At 33.6% G+C, this 15735-nt stretch overlaps 1 protein-coding gene across 2 annotated transcripts in view; it reads left to right on the forward strand.

Annotated features, from left to right (window-relative positions):
• Window positions 1–15735, forward strand: part of LOC106468559 — an 85406-nt gene that overhangs the window by 47331 nt on the left and 22340 nt on the right. Inside the window, exons 4-7 of one of the 2 annotated variants that reach the window (XM_022396892.1) lie at window positions 9329–9495; window positions 10656–10866; window positions 12898–13041; window positions 13735–15343. In XM_022396892.1, coding sequence (XP_022252600.1) covers window positions 9329–9495; window positions 10656–10866; window positions 12898–13041; window positions 13735–13872 — 660 coding nt within the window. In that variant the 3' untranslated portion in view covers window positions 13873–15343. Of the gene's footprint in view, window positions 1–9328; window positions 9496–10655; window positions 10867–12897; window positions 13042–13734; window positions 15344–15735 lie in introns of those variants that run through there. The other variant, XM_013928994.2, reaches the window with a different exon arrangement.

Genomic DNA, 15735 nt, shown 5'->3' on the forward strand with positions numbered 1-15735 from the left:
TCATTCTAGAATGACTACATATTATAAGATGAAAACATAAATGTTTAGACTAAATAGCTTAAGTCTCATAACAATATACATTTATATATATATATTATTTTTATTATGTTGACCTTTCAGCCATGCCTGGCTAACAATACAGAAGGTACAATGATGTGGTGCACATGCATTCATGTTACTGTATCCAATAATATAAAACTGACCTTTAGTATTTACAATGTGACCTATCTTGGCTATGTTTTAGTAGACTAGTATTTTGTAAAATACAGTCACATTCCATTATTATTCATTATATACGTATATAGATTATTGCTATTTAGAAATAAGTTCTTAAACTTATTTTTCTTAAAACATAGAACAGTAAATAAAGAAGTAAAGCAAACAATTATCTCTTCTAGTTACGATCTTTGTACTGGGTTGCTGCTTGACATAGGTTGCTAAGCCTTTTAAAATTTTGCAGGTGGAGGATATGAAACGAAATGGAATTCTGTATCCCCTTGGGTCATCCTCATTTGTGATATCTGAAATGTACTACATGTTCTTTGGATCTTTGCTTGTGATCCCTTGGCCTCAACCATTCTCCTCACTCAAATACTTAACTTGATACAACTACTCCCAGGTCCAGGTCTCCATCTGTTTCCAGATGCCACCTTGATGAGATGGGGAGCATGTCTCGACTCTCACGTGAATTCAGATCAGTGGTTCCGCAACATATCATCCCTTCAAATCCATCTCTTAGAATTTTTGGCAGTGCATTTAATTTTGGATTTTTTTTTTTAGGATGGCTCATAGACATCTTTTGATGATACATACAGTTAACTCTGTGGTTGAATCCTTTATCAATCACCAGAAGTACACTCACTCTCGCTGTTTCCACACTATCACTCTCTTTTTTCTGAGCCCATTCTATGCTAGTACATATAATAGCTTTTTCTATTCTTAGTGCCCTTAGTTTTGTTGCAGATCATCTCTTGAGGCCCACCAAGATACTACCTACAGATTGGACCCTCATTCCTCTGATGTTCAAGTTGCTGTGATCTCATGTGGAGACTTTTCTTCTCAATGTTTTTGTCACTCTTCTCAACATCCTACCTCCCATTTTATGGTTTCCTGTTCCTCTTCCTTCAGCATTAGCTGGGAATGCATTTGGTCAGGACTGATCCAACTTTTTTCTCCATGTCTACCCTTCTATTCATCTTCTCTCTTGTGCTTTCTCTTATTCTAGACACTCCATGTTTAGTCCTACTGATAACTCCTTATTGGATGGCTCAGCCATGGTTTCCTCTATTGCAACTTCTCCTGTCCTTTCCTCCTCTAGGACTACATTTGTCACTCTCCTTACTTCTTGCTCCCCAGTGGAACAGCGGTATGTCTGCGGACTTACAATGCTAGGAACCGGGTTTTGATACCTGTGGTGGGCAGAGCACAGATAGCCCATTGTATAGCTTTGTGCATAACTTCAAACAAACAAACTCCTTACTTCTTCAACTTTATTCCTCCTTTTCCCATCCAGCAGTGTTATCACTCCAACTTGACATGTGAGAATTGTCTTGTCACTTGTGAGACATTCCAGACTCTCTTTATGTGTAGCCTTCCTTCTTTTATGTTCAGTTTGTTCTTCCTTCCCCCTGTCTATCCACAACAATAATGTGCATTCCATGTTTTTCTTTGCATCATGTTTCCTTCCATTCCCTTCCGTCTATTCTCCATTTTTCCCAATTTTTTCATCGGCTTTTCAAACAAAACTTATTACTTTTGACCATGGCTGATTATGGGGTAGCTCTACCAAATACTTTCGGGTTTCCTTATTATTGACATGTATTCTCCTCTCCTGTCTTTTCTGTGCTTTTTTGTTCATTTTGCCACCTTTGTCCTGCAGGCCTTCCTGATTTTGACCTGAATACTGTTCTCCACTCCCTCCCTTACCCTTCTTCTCTTTTACCGTTTAGTCTCTTGTTCCTTGTACCATCTTTCACTTTGGTCCTACTTCATACATTTTGTCTGTGAGCATAAGAGATATGATATGGATGCCATTGCTGCTTTCAGTATTGTTTACTTCGATTACTCTATATTATTCTCATTCTGTTCTAAATCGCTTTATCTGTATCATCCACATGGTTCTTTGTTCATTGGCCTTCTCTGCTTCCTTTCATGGTTCATATATATATATTCTTTGGAATTCCTCATCTCCTTGAGATATTTCTCATATTATTCTCTAGCATCTCATCAATATGTTTCTTTGGACATAGCTTCACATCGGCTCTTTTAAGTCTCCTCACCAAATCAAACACCTTACTGGCTCTCTGGCTCTTCACTTCCATCATCTGGTAGAGGAGTTCATGCAAACTGGCATGTGAACTACCCCATTTACTTTGTCGCACATTTTCTTCATCTTCAAGTCATTACTTTTTCTTCCAGCTGTTGACTCCCTTCTGTCACCATTCTACATACCATTTAGTGGCTATATCTTACCTTTACAGTGGCCTATTTCTACATCTGTGGATCCCACTCAGTAGCGAGTGGTGCCTCTTGGTATATTTAAGTTTGAGAAATGCACCATAGAACCTTACAGCTCTATAACACTCACTGATTAGATGGGGTGTTCCACAAGATTGCTAGAGGTTTCCTCACGGTATCTTACTTCATAAATAAGGCCCATAACAGAACGTACTAACTCACAGACTATCATGAGTAAAGCGGTGTCAAGATCACTGGCCATCTATCCAGTCCTAGTTGAATAAACCGGGACTGACATGCTTTTCAAAATAGTTTTTTGTAATCACCCATTGCACTGTCTTATGGTGTTGTGTACCTCCACACTCCTTACCACTTTGTTCCCCCCTCTTCCAGTGAAGTATAGAAGTCCTTGCCATTGGGGTGGTGGACCATGGAGGCTTCATCCTGAATGTAACCACTTCCATTCATTCAAAAGTAGGGTGGTATTATTCTGTTGGTCTATATAGTGAGTACTCTTTTCTTACTGCAGATCGGAAGACAAATTCTAAATGCTGCCTGGTTTTGGATAATGAATCAACTACATGCTATTTACCCCTCCTGTTGGCTCTCCCTCATCCTATCACTGCCTGGATGTTGGGTGTTGGACCAGCATAGGACCAGCCAACATAAGTCCTCACACGTGTGACTGGTTGGGACACTCCTCCTATTGTGGACAGATGAAAAATTCCCAATGCCACCTGGTTTTGGAGTGAAGTTGACCCACCATGTTTGTATCCCCCCTTCCTACCATCACCTGATTGTCATATTCCCAGGTGACCTAGTGTTGGTTGTGTACTGGGTCTGCACTCATGTGCCCTGTTGGGTTGTCGGAATAGAAGTTGCTTTTCCCTTCTACTTCCTGGCTTGAGGGAAAGACAGTTTGGACTCTCCTCCTTCCAAAGACTGGGTGAGAAATATCCAATGCTGCCTGGTTTTGGACTGGAGTTGACCCACTAGTTATGATCTAATGTGCCCTAGCCACTCTACATCATCTGATATATCCTATTACTAAATGAACTGGCATCTTTTCCACCTGAATGACACACTATTTTTACAATGCATGAAGAGTATACCTTGTACAGATGGGGTACAGTCTCCCATGAGTGTGACCTTATACATTAGGGTATCTCACTCCAGAGGTTCTCTTCAGGCACCTTCTTAAGAGTGCTCATCTAGATAACTTTTGCACTGGTCCCTCCACCTTTTCAGTGTGAGATTCTAGCTATTATATGAGAAGAGGTAAAGTATCATAAGAGAAGATAATATTTTTCTAAACTGGAAATGTGTATCTGATTAGATTCTTACCTCTACAGTATAGAGTGCACTAGGAGTGTGTGTCCCAATCCTCTTTGTGAATGGCTATTGCAAGCTTATTTGCATGCTACAATGCAACTATACCATGTAAACTCATGATGTTAAGTGGGAACTTCAGGGCTAGTGACAAGAAAAATTTTTGCATCTGGAGGTCAGCACAAATCAAGGAAAGCTATTATGTGAGTAGAGGTATCAATGGTTACACATTTTCAGCATAGGAAAATCTTAATATTTGCCTGACTTCTACATACTCTATGATTGAGTTTACACCAATACAAGGATGACTGGCTCCTGTTAGCTCATTCCAAGCTAGAGTCTTCTCAACTCGCATATTTGCTGCCGACAGTAGCAGCTTGTGTTGGTTAGATTCTAAAGTTGGTGAAGTTTCGTTTTTCTTACCCACAGTCTTATCCACTTGGGTGTATTTTTCAACACCCACCTCATTTGGGTCCAACCTTCTTCACTTCTTCTCTGTTTAATAGTGGTTTGAGTCCTCGATGCATTAACTGCATCATCAATTTCTGCACAAGAGGTTTTGTCACTTTTAATGACTTGGGCTTTTATGGAAATCCTTATTCCTTTGTGTCAGGCACATATGAATTCTCCTCAGTGGACTCTATACAGCCAATTAAATCTTGCTCAGGATCCCTTGGACTTCCCAATTACCCTTCCTCCTTTCCTTACAGACTTTCTGCATTGGTGGTTGAACAAGGAGAGCACAACAAAGGGAATACCGCTTCCTTCACCTTGTCCAGATTTGCATTGAATCAAAGATACTTCTCCCTGAGGTTGGGGAGTGTGGGTCCATCAGCAAGAGATTCTGGGCAATGGTCTCAGATTGTAATGTCTTATCATTTCGACATCTTAAAGATTATGGTGGTACGGCATGCTTTGGTTAATTTTCTTCCATTGGTACAGTACCAACACAACATGTTCCATTCCAACAATTCCACCATTATGGCCTATTTCAATCACTATGGGGGCACCCAACCCTGTTTCCTTTGTGGTCGAACATTGGACCTCCTTTATTGGGTCCACACACTGCAGATAAATCTCCTTGTGTGTGCTGTTCTGGGTGCTTTTTACCTTATGACAGATTGTTTTTCAAGACCCAACCAGGTTTATCCCACAGAGTTGTTTCTCTACCCTCAGGTTCTTGGATGCCTATGCAATCAGTGGGGTACTCCTCATCTGGGTGCTTTTGCCACTTTACTCCAACACCAAGTTACCTTTTTTTTTTGGTCTCCAACTCCTCATCCTCAAGCCCTGGCAGTGGATTTTCTCAGTCAGAACTGGACCAGTCAGTTCCATATACTTTCCTTCCAGATTAGTTGACCTCTTCATTGTGTTGTTCCTCCAGATCGATCTTTCCTACTGAAGCTAATGAGGGTCATTCTTCCTTTTTGCCATCTTCTTTTCCGTCCATTTTCCACCTTTATTTCTGGTCTACTCTGAATATACTTCCATGTAAGTATGTGCTCTTCATGTTCAATTGCCCACATGGCCTCCTTTAATGGTTCCCATTTCCACCGTTTCATTCCCTGGCACCATTAATCTGTACATGACCTTTCTCTTTCTACTTATGATTTGTGATTTTCAACTACTTCAAGTATAGTTTTAAATATACATATATTTAGCCATTTCTAAAGTAAAATATCCCAACACCTTTTCACATACACTCTCGCCATCGGCTACATTGTACCAGAAATGAGATGCTTAAAACAGTACATAGAGAAAAATAGACTAAACATTTCCTGGAAAACAGGATGACCTTCATGAGATCACTAAACTACCTTTATATATATATATATATATATTACTCATTCAATTACACCACCATTCCCAGTTTGCCCCTGAAGAAGAAAGGTCCACCTTTCAATAGTGCTCAGGTTATAGGGTTTTTATTCATTTCTATAAAGAGTTCGTGAACCTACATGTTTTTCTAACATCATGATTATACAGAAGTGGTGTAGTCTCCCACATGTGTTCCTTTCCCAATGGGGATCACACTTTATGGGTGTTCTTCGTTTTTTTTCAAAGGGTGCTTATTTCTATCCCTTGCACCAGTCCCTTCGCCTAGTCAATGTAAGATTCTAGCTATACATGTGAAAAGAGGTAATGTACCCTATTGGAAGTTATTATTTTCCTATAGGTATTTACCTCCTCCCCACTGATAACCAGTGCTTTCTTTTCTGCCTAATCTTGAAGTGATAGTTTGGTAGAATTGAATAGAGGGAGTCACATGTGTCAGGAGGGTGCGTTGCACTCCTTTTGATAGAAGGTTGTCACCTGATGATTTTCGTGCGAGATGCAGTTGAACCATGTTGATTGTGGGGTATTTGGGAATTCAAGGCTTGTGAAAAATGTTTTGCATATAGAGTGCCGCACTGAACGAGAATAGCTTTACATGTGAGAGGAGGTAAGTACCTATCGGAAAAACATTTTCAGTATAGGAAAATAATAACATCAATACTGTTATTAAAGAAGTAGTACTTTAATTAGTAAAGTAAATGTAATTTTAGTAATGGAATATCTAGTATTCCTTGAAACCGTCATATAATATTAAGTCATCAGTCTTATTTATTTATTCTAGTAATTAATTTGTATGTTCTTTTCAAAAGGTAATTATTAAGAACTGCTTTTACTCTGTTACAGAATCTACTTTCTAATTGAAATCATTTTGATTTACTTACAAACTGTTTAACCTAAAGTGATAAATTTTATCATGAACTTGAATTTAAAGAAATTTAAATTTAGTGACCAGTTTACTTACAAACTGTTTAACCTAAAAGTGATAAATTTTATCATGAACTTGAATTTAAAGAAATTTAAATTTAATGACCAGTTTACTTACAAACTGTTTAACCTAAAAGTGATAAACTTTATCATGAACTTGAATTTAAAGAAATTTAAATTTAGTGACCAGTTTGATGTTAACTGAATTTGATATCAGACTAGCAGGCATAATTTCATGTTCTATATATCTTCTACATACCTTTGAGCTATATTTGATATTTTATATGATTAGTCCTGTGAGTTTAACATGTTCAATTTGGCAATGTATATATAATTTACATTTATTAACTGATTTCAGTTCCACTGACATAATTATTATGAATATAGCTTTTCTTCATAAATCAGTGCATATTTTTACTTCATTTTTGTGATACTGTGTCAGCCCATCAACCGTACTTGTAGCTATGTCATTTGATAAAATTTGTAGAATTAGAACACAACAAGAATGATTAATTGGTAAAGAACTGGCTTTTTTCAATTTAGGTTTATTCATAACAAACACTTAAATACTTAATAGGTTTTTACAATTCAAACATCTGTAGTGTAATCACAACCCTAAAACTTACCACACACCTTGCATTTTCAAATATGAAGGCCTGGTTTGTAAATTTTTGTTGTATAATAAGCACCCAAAAACAAGACCTACAATGAATATGATCAAGAATCTAGTTTGCCATTTTTGGATAGATTGGTATATAATCACCAAAGCAGCTGTTGCGTCAGCGAGGTCACGTGACTAGTGTCACGCCACGTTTCTAGAAGTATCTTGTTCCTTCGTGAATGCCCTAGCATTCACTAGATATAGGGTAGTCTGGTATATATAAGATGGTCACGGCGTGACGTGATAATGCGTGTGTAGGTAGTGAGTAATTGATCTGCAGTCAGAGAGTATTGTTGAAGTTCGTTATAGCGTTTGTTTTAGCGCGAATGTTGAAATTAAGTGTATCGTAAAGTTATATTCAGAAAGAATAAACCAGTTTTATTAAGTAAGGACTTGTATCGCTAAAGTTTCGTCGGAACAAAGTTACGGAAAGTTAATTAACAAACGGAGACGTAACAAATTGGTGTCAGAAGTGGAATTAAAAAAAAATGGAAATGAGAGGCGGAAAATCAAACTACAGTTTAGCAGACTTGATGGCAGCAATACAAGAGCAACAAAAGAAACATGGCGTGACACTAGTCACGTGACCTCACTGATGCAACACAGCTTTAAAAGTGCTATACATTGTAAATTAACCTTTTGAGGATGTTATTCCTATTCTGATAGTTTTCTTTCACAGATAATTTAAAGTAAAAGTAATTGAATAATGCTTACAGGATTACTAGTAGTCATTCTGTGTAATATGATGGAATTACTCACATTAAGCAATTTTTCAAATATGATAAATATGATTGTAACATTATTTGTAGTAACACCAGTACCAGTGAAATACTATTTACTCTAACTACCCATAAAATGATTAAGTTGATATACCTAAGAAATCAATAATAATAAGGTAATCATACTTTGGCAACAAACACTATTCATTAAAAGCAAGTGAAGTGCCAGTCTTGGGCAGAGTTAATCCACAGATAGACGTTATTTGTGTCTTGAAGTCTATTATAGGAATAAGAAAAAATTAATTTCAAGGGTGTGACACTTAAAAAGTCATTTGTCATCAACATGCACATATTCTGGTTGCATGAAAATATATTTAGGCTCACCACTACATGGTTTTTTACTTTTATAAAAGAAAGTGCTCCTTGAAAATTCAAGGAATTCATGAATTCATGCTCAATATGCACAGAGAAACTAAGTGTAATGCTGTTATTACTAGCAATAATTTGAGATAGTTAGCAAAGTTGAGGATTTGGGGTAATTTGGGAGTCTAGCAATTGTATAGTGGAGACTACATTTACAGAATTAGAGCTGAGAGGTTAACTCAATTAATCAACATAATCAGTTGCCTATGAATATTAATGTTTAATGTAGTGTAAGATAATCAATTAATTTAAGTTATGATTAAATCTATTAATGTCATGAAAATAATCAACTAATCAAAATTAATGTTTCCAATTATTCCAACTATCCAAGTCTCGTTATTAGTTGAATTTAATTGATTGATGAGTTCAGAGCTTAATCAGTTAGCATATTCTGCTACTTGCCCTTCTCTAATAAGTACCATATCTCATAAACCTGTAAGCTGTTTTTTCTTGTCTCTGAAAATCTGTGTTGAAGCTTTCTTAATATCTATTAAAATTTGAGCTTTCTTATCACAAATTTCTGTCACTGTAAAATATGTCAACTCAGTGTGTATTATTTATAGCTGAGAGGCTATTAAAATGTATTTCTTTCAATGTAATTGAAGTTTCAGTTGATCCCATTTGATTTCTAATTAAAAACAACTAGAAACCAGTTTGATGATGTGTTTCATTCCTTTTGGTGATATGCTGTAAGTGTAGGTACAAATAATGGTTAATAGTTTATTTATATGCAATTTTTAAATAATAGAACACAGGAGTATATGAAGAAAACTGAACTAACTTATGAGAATTACATTAAAACATGTTCAGTAAAATGATGGAAATTGACCATGATAATATGCTGTATTTTCTCACAACCTGTAGTGGAAGTGAGCATTCTCAAGTAAATCTGTTGCCATTCTCATTTGGTAAATGAAATCTTCCTCTAAGATTGATTTTTTTTTTTTTTAAGTTATAATGGCATATTTTTCCCCTTCAGTGTCTCCGTGAATTGAAAGAAGCAGTAATTGCAGCACGAAAAGATCCAGGCTGTAAAGTGCTTCTTATAAATAGCTATGGAAGTATATTCTGCTCTGGATTAGATCTTGCCGTTCTTGTGGGTCTTCAGAAGAAGCAAATAGCTGAGGAACTAGCCCTTGCTGTGAAGTAAGTGGGATTTGTTTTCTCTGATTAATTTTAAACAGATGTTTTGAACCTTTGAAAATTCTTGAACTTAGTCAAGTGAGATGTAAAAAAATACATTAATTGAGTATTTCAATCATTAGCATTTTACAGAGAAATATGTACAGCAATGGGAAGAAAAGTACTATAATATGATAGACTAAAGCCATCACTACTTCTAAAACTGTAATTGGTGAGAAATTTAGGAAAATTCATTTTTTCCAACAATATCTGATTCAATACTAAATAATTATTGATTCCTTATGAGAGCAACAAATGATCTAATGCTCAAAATCACCATTCAATAATTGTTTTAGTTTACCATCCTCTCTTGTGTTTTTAGTTTTACTAAAATCAGATTCCCATGTTGGCCCAATTATAGGGTGATCTTGAATATCAGGCAAACCCCATTTTCCAAAACCATGGGAAAGAAACAAAATTGAATGTCATAACGACCTTTTTTTAGGTCTGCAAAACCAATACTATAACTGAACAGCCTGCAGGTGCATTAGTTGCAAGAGTTAATGATGACTGTGAGCAAACATCTGGTGTGCATGTGTAGACAGATGCTATCTGGACATTCAGGAATATGACAGGCTAGAGTGGGGGAAGTGACTTATGGTCAGCCTCAATTATAAAGTGACTATGAATTTTATAGCCTAATTATTAATCAAAAAACACTGCCTACTAATTGGGCCAATATTGTAATTATTGTTGTCACATAATATGGCTTGGACTGTTTATCGAAATGGTATTTTAAATATATCTTCAATAGATCATCAGAATTTTACAATACATTACAGTGCTTCCTTTTAATAACTATGTAATGACAGAGTCACAAGTTCTGGGAATATCTGTAAATATCATAGCAAAAAGTTTCAATTTCTTGTTCTTTCTTCTTCTTACATGATAGCTCAAAAACATTTTAAAACTCATATTGATATTTTGTGTGTTGAGAAAATACTGTTCTGTGTTTTATAATACTGGATATTTTATGGAATAAGGTCAGCCAATTAGTAATGGGTAATCATGCACATATTTAACTGTATGCTCAAAGTGTTAGTTTGTTCAGTGCCATCACTAAGTAGTAGTATTTTAATAATATGTAGGTTTTTCATTATTTCTCCCATTGTTTGTTTTTACAGAGATCTACTGTTTACATTAGCATGTTTTCCAAAGCCACTAGTAGCAGCAGTGAATGGACTTACTGTAGGTCTTGGAGTCACTCTGTTAACATATTGTGATGTTGTTTTTGCCAGTGACAAAGCTGTTTTCTATATGCCTTACTGTAAACTTGGTTATGTTCCAGAAGGAGCAGCCACCTTAACTTTGCCTCAGGTAGTAGGATCAACTGTGGTAAGTACATGTATAATTTTGTGTCCTGTGAAGTTAGACTTAGTAAAATGTGCTTTTCTTTATATGTTACACAAGAGGTCATCATGCGATGTGATATACACTTAATCCATTTTAACATCTTAACCCCATCTAGTTGTCTGTACGAAGTAATTCACCAAAGGTTTTTTTCAAGCAAATTCAGTTAAGGGAGCTCACTATAGATATGATGTCTAATACTTTTGATAATGTAGTTTACAATAGGCCTCACAAATGTACTCAAAGTAACATTTAAATGTTGATATCTTTTTTCACATCCTCCTCAAATAGTCTATTGCTAATTTCAAATCAGAGGTTTGGAAACAATCTTTCATAATTATTCATATTGTCACCAGCCATGTTGGTAACTATTTTGTGCATCCTAATGTTTTGCTGACTGTACTATTCACCATCATCAGGGCAATTAAAAACAATAATGGTTATTATGAATACATGGTTCAAATCATAAAGGAAGCATTTGTTGTCATTTTCCCTAATGGGGGTGAACTGTAAAATCACCAAAATATTGGTAAATAAAAAATAGTTTACACAGTTGTTGTCACTATGCATAATTATGATAGAATTCGCAATACTCAACCAATTAATACTCATAAGTATGTGAAATATTTCCCAGGCTTACCTTTGTCTGTCACAAGTTAATACCAGGTGGCCTTACAGTTAATACAAATAATCAAGTTGGGCTGAGTCTATGGTAGTCATAATTGTACATAAAATGCTATTTATGCAATACAAGAAACTGATTCATGAGGTTTAAAAACACCTAAACTGGAGAAGCATAGATGCTTTTTAGGCCTAAAAAAATACAAAGAAAATCAGTGTTGAAATATGTTCTTTATCACATTCTTCTTAATTAATATACAATGGATTTTGTACCACAGTTTTATGAAAATAGCATTTGAGTTCTATCTTTTGTTTGCTACTAGTTACTTCCTAAGAAGCTATTCATTTTATTAGTAAGCAGTACAAGAATCTCATACTATATCTTTCAAGATGAAAGTGCTTACTAAGATTAGTAATGAAAGTTACAATGGTTTATTTGGATAGTTGCAGTTTTTAACCCTTCTTTTTTTTAAATAAGGATGTATTAAAACTATCTCCATGATTACTGCAGTATGAGGTTAAAGCCTTTGTATTCTTTTAACAACTTGCAGTTTAAATTTTGGTACATTATGTTTTTTTTTGTTGTTGTTGTTGTTTTGTTTTTTCTTTACTGAATTGTTATTTCCTATGCTATATCATTACAAAGCATACAAATTAAAATGCATTGACTTTTGCTCTCTCATTGTTACATAATGGCATTCAATCAATTTTTGGTTTTAATCATGCTAGATTTTAAAGATTCCCAGTTTCACCTAGGAATTCACCCTAAAACATGCATTTAAATGGAATAAGAGAGCAAAATTCAATAAATACAATTCTCAGTCTGATGAATCTATTGTAATTATTAATGTTCTACAATTGCTGAATAAAGTCAACTTGAAAGTGATTATGATATAACCACAAGCTAAATGTATATTGATGAAATTAATGAAGGCTTTGTTAATGTTTTTAATCATGTATTGAAATAATGTCTATTTTGAGAATAGTTAAATTTCTAAAACTTTTGTTTCACTGAAGGCAGAAGTGTACCTTTTAATATCATAGAAAGGGTTGCATTGTACAGAAATTTATTAAATGCACTAATAGATAATATCATAAATGACACAGAGGTCAATTAAAAACAAAAAATTAAAGTTTTTTGTAATAGTTAGATGCTTGTATTTAAGTACATTAAAACTTTGTATTGCTTTGAGTCTTTCTTAACTTTGGTAGAAAAATGTAAGTTTACAACATTATGAAATTTATTAAAAACATATATACCAAAAACAGAAGTAAATTTGTAAAGTAAACAGTAATTAATTTAATCTTAGGTTTATTTAAAACAAAGTTTAAAGTATAAATATAGAAATATTTAACAATACAAACATCAATGTATCAGAACATATTATTTTCTAGGCATCAGATATGCTTTTGCGGGGTTGTAGGGCTACAGCTCTTCAGGCTCAATCGTTTGGGCTAGTATCTGAGGTCATTTGGCCAACAAGATTAATGGAAGAAGCTATACCTCATGTCCAAGCTATGGCTGCCAATCACTCTCAAGTAATTATTTTTATTAATTTATCTAGAGAATAGAATTAAGTTAGTTGTTAAACTCCTTGATTTATTTTTACAATATTAACTTGTAAGTTAAATTATTGAAGACACATAGCAAGTTCACACAATGTGTTAAGATTGGTGCATTATTCAGACAGTAAATATCTGGATTGTATGCTTTTAACATTTTTTACTAGTTATTTAGCTAGAGAGAGGAAAAATGCATTGATGTATTATGTATATAAGATCTGCAGTTATCAATTTTAGTTCTGTTTCTTATTTGGAATTAGTATCAATCAAATTGATTAATATCACATCTGACCATATATTGCACAGAAGTTTCATTAGGTTTCTATTCTAATAGTGTAGAAAGTTAAATCCTACTTTCAGAAGTTGCTTAAACAGTTTCAGTGGTTGAAGATATTACCTATTAAAGATACAGTTGTTCTGAACTGTGAACTTATTAAACAAATGTAGTAAATATAATTTAGACAAAAATACTTGTCCAAGTACAACCTTTCATTAGTCCTCTTGATAATTAATATGTTTATATGAAATATTTCAAAATAAAAATAATACATACTATTTTGCTGAGCAGTTATGACTGGTTATTTTTTAACCCTTCAAATTGCTAACTTATACTGTTCACTACCAACATATTGCATTAAATTGTGTAATTTAAGTTTTTACTTGTTACAGCACAAGTGTAAAAATGGATCAATAAAAAAACTGGATGAAACCACTCACTTTCTATGTAGAAAAAAAAAGACCTCAACAGCAATTAATTGGATTGATTGCAGTATTGATCTTGGTATTTTTTTAAATTTTTTTGTATGACTGATATATTATAAGGACACTGTAACAAACAAAATTATAGACCTACAGACAATTTGGTGTATACATAGTTTAGAAAAAGTTTTTAAAATTTGATCAGGTTAAAAAAAGCAGAAATTTGAGGTTGCCAAATTTTTTGAAGTTTTTGATGTTTTTTGAAGTAGACCCAAACTACGTAAGTCACTTGTTTCTAAAACAACCAAATTAAAATAAATATACATGTACATGTATGTTTATAATTGTGTGCTTATTTTAAACTTGACCACAGGTCTAGAGATGAGAATTTTCCATTGATCCATCGATTTTCAATTTTTTTATGGATTGTCAGAGTCGTTTTTGAGATCAGTGTAAATTCAAGGAGAATATATTAGGAGGTTGATGTCAAATGTTTTTGTGAAAATTAATTTAGTTTATTCTGAAAAACATTAGAACAATTTACTTTTTCTTTACATATAATCTAAATAAATCTTGGGAGTTGGGGAGACAGTACATTTAGTAGTAAGATGGGTTTAATATTATATTATTACAAGACTAATAATTCAACTGTATCAATAAATTATTAATTTTTGACTTTCTTGTGGTTTATCACTACTTCTATAAACAAGATTAATGCTTGTTTTATCTAGTTGGCATACTAAATAAGATTGTCTTGTTAAAATTGTCAATCATATCAGAAGTCTGAAATTATAAAACAATAACAACAAAATAAATTGAATGAATATATATATATGTTAAAATTAAGTTTGTATGGAACTAGATGAGAAGGACAGTACTTGTTTCCATATAAAAATATTTGAAACAAACTTTCTTACTAGTGGGATTTGTTATTTGACTGGTTCCTAATATGTTGTTTTGTACATTATATTCTGTACTCAAATTTTATTGATTCTTGCAATGATGGGAAATTTTTACATATTTTGACATGTGCAAAGAATGAGCTGCTATAAATTACTTTAAAAAATGCTTCTTTGAATACTTTCAGTCCATCTGCATTTGGGTTCTAGGTGATCCAAGACCCTCTCTCTCTCTTAGTTTTCTATGCCTAAAGCAAAAGCTTGTACTATATCATGGCTGTTTTTTGTTGTTTTTTTATTTTATTTCCTGGAGAAAAAGGTAAATAAATATATTATATTTACCCTTCAATCTCACCTATGATACTATAGCTTTTATAATGATACTGCGTGCAACACATGTAAACAACGAAGATGTGTTTATTATTGATGTGTTGTAACTGTTAAATGCATTGTATATCGTAATTAATATAGGCAAAGGTAATTTTTGTTGAAAAAAACATTAAATAAAGAACAGCTAACAATATGTTGGTTGACATACCTTTCAGAGAAGATTTGTGATTTCCATGTTCTTTATTCTTATCCCTGAAAGTTCTTAAGAGTACTGACTGTTCAAGAAAAAAAATCCCATAATAAATGAATAAATGCTGAACTCTTGTATGTTTACATAATAACTACTTAAGCTAAACATTAGCATTGTTTTATTTTGGATTAATGGATCAAAATTATAATGAAATTGTTGTGAAAAAACATGTTTGTACAAATGTAAAGAATTTTATTATACAGGTGTAAAAAACATCAGACTGGGTTCAGAAGTATATACAAAAAATCAAAACAGAGCTGTAGCTCATATGATTTAAAAAACATTATACACATCACTAACTGTTTACACCAACTACATTTATTAATGTTTCTAGAGTTATTCATTCATATGTTACTTTTCTCTACCTAATATGTGTTATGTTTTTGTTTTTGTGTGTAAAATATGATAGCTTTATTTTTTACATTATAATGATTCTTTGTTATCAATTATTGAAAGACAGAAAATGATATAATAATAATAATGTAATCAATT

This window comes from Limulus polyphemus, unplaced genomic scaffold (genome assembly GCF_000517525.1).
Source record: "Limulus polyphemus unplaced genomic scaffold, Limulus_polyphemus-2.1.2 Scaffold3053, whole genome shotgun sequence".
Classification (NCBI taxonomy): domain Eukaryota; kingdom Metazoa; phylum Arthropoda; class Merostomata; order Xiphosura; family Limulidae; genus Limulus; species Limulus polyphemus.